The following is a 1,954-nucleotide window of genomic DNA, read 5'->3' on the forward strand; positions in this document are numbered from 1 at the left end:
AAAATTCAAGTTAGATTTAAGATTTCAAAAGTTGTCCATGAATGCACAGAGCCTTCTGACCACGTGTGTGTTTTATGTATGGTGACGGGGACCTGGATAGACATCGTGGCCGCATTCTGTTTACTGGGAGGTTTGCCATTGATTTCAGGGAGAAACCTGTTTTTGCAGACCTTGAATGGCAGAATGTTTCTGTTTGGGGTAATAGCATTTTTCAATGCCTCAGATAGAGGCTAATGAAGAGGGATTTTTTTCCATCTTGTACAGCTCTCCAGCACTCTCAGCAGTATGAAGGTCTCTTGCCTCTGCCTTAGCTTCCTCTTGGCTGTCTGTGGGTTGCATTGGACACCGACCACCGCCAACGAAATCTTCCACTTTGGGTCATGCGAGGTTTTGATGAATGTCAATGAAATCAGGACTGGCTTCGCAGCAATTAAAGCAAACATTGTAAGTATGCCAATGCGCTTCACTGATGTAGACAAGATGGTGCCATGTCTCCTTTAGACTGGGGGCTTGGTGGCTTGGGACATCGTGACAGTGGGCTTCCACGGTGACCAAGGGCCAGAATATTCCTTGTCCCCATATGCTGGGCTGTCACTCGCCTGTGAGTGCACAGGGAATGTAAAATGTTACCATGCAGGTGTGCTAGCGGGATTGGACCCTCAAAGTTTCCCCAGCTGATGGCTCTTCCGTGATCCATATTTGATATTTGGTCTGAGTCCAGTTCCTCCTGGCGTTGGAAAACAACATATCCCAGATAACAGCCAAACAGCTTGTTGGGCTGTCTCAGCAAAGGGGCGAGGAATGAAGGGCCCATGGAGAATGAATTCCTCTTTTCTCTCCTAAAAATCTATTCCGGGGACAAGATAGGGTGATAGGCCAAGCAGGAGACAGCTTGCATTAAGGCACAATACTCTGCAGGCAGAAGGTTTGCTTTCCAGAGGTCGTTAAGAGCAATTTTAAAGAGAAAAGCTCTGTTTATGCTGGCCGCCTAAATATCCTTGTAGTCAAGGTCCACTTGACTGAATTTTGCCTTTTTCTGTTTAGCAAGCCAGAGACACCATCAGAACCACCAGCATTTTGTCATTCCCATATTCGCTGCATAGAGTCAATGTAAGTATCATGATTGCATCTTCAAATCACTTGCTTTTTTTTTAAAACTGAATATACAATCATAGAAAATGCAGGTTGAAGGGAACTCGGGGGGTCGCATCTAGACCAACCCCCTCCTCAAAGCAGGACCAGCCCCTAATACAGCATTGCAGCCAGTGCTTTTTCAATCCGGGCCTAATAACCTCTCTCGGTGACTCACGCCAGTGCTTCACCACCCTCCTAGTGAGAGAGTTTTTCCTAATATCCAACCAAAACCTCCCTTGCTGCAACTTGAGAGCATTGCTCCTTGTTCTGTCATCTGTCATGACTGAGAATATGTCCCATACAGCTAGTTTTGAATGGGTACTTTTCAAGGCATCAATTATTACTGCTTGGAAACTTTTCAAGATGATGAGTTTTCTGTCAAAAAGACCATAAATCTTATCCCATCTCCTACCATATTTGACACCAAAGCTGGCTGCATGGTGGTAGTGGATTGAATGACTGCCGACTACATATTTTATGGCAGTTTGTAAAGAGCATAAACTATTTCTCTTAAGTCGGGAGATACATGCTGCATCATTCACCACCTGCTGAAATTCTATGTGGACATGGTCTTCAAACACTGCGAGACGGAGGATTCGTGGGTCAACCGGAAAATCAGCAGCATAGCCAACTCTTTCCTCAGCATCAAGAAGAGCTTCAGGCATTGTGTATGTTGGATTTTACTAAGTCTTTGTATAGCAAATCCTGTAGCTTTGGGGATACGATGAAAGCCGTCTTACCTAAATTAAAAAACACAAAACAAAATGAAACAAAAAAAATAGCCCGGCCATTTTTTTTTTTTTTTTTTTTTTTTAAGTTC

The 1,954-nt window shown here is 44.0% G+C and overlaps 1 protein-coding gene across 1 annotated transcript in view; it reads left to right on the top strand.

The window, feature by feature from the left end:
- Positions 1-268: 268 nt before the first annotated feature.
- Positions 269-1,954, top strand: part of LOC109295424 (interleukin-20-like) — a 3,476-nt gene continuing 1,790 nt past the window's right edge. Inside the window, exons 1-3 of the mRNA XM_019514280.1 lie at positions 269-444; positions 1,045-1,110; positions 1,650-1,802. Coding sequence (XP_019369825.1) covers positions 286-444; positions 1,045-1,110; positions 1,650-1,802 — 378 coding nt within the window. The 5' untranslated portion in view covers positions 269-285. The remainder of the gene's footprint in view (positions 445-1,044; positions 1,111-1,649; positions 1,803-1,954) is intronic.

The sequence above is a fragment of the Gavialis gangeticus genome, unplaced genomic scaffold (genome assembly GCF_001723915.1).
Source record: "Gavialis gangeticus isolate Ggan-Ray unplaced genomic scaffold, GavGan_comp1, whole genome shotgun sequence".
NCBI classification, from domain to species: Eukaryota; Metazoa; Chordata; order Crocodylia; family Gavialidae; genus Gavialis; species Gavialis gangeticus.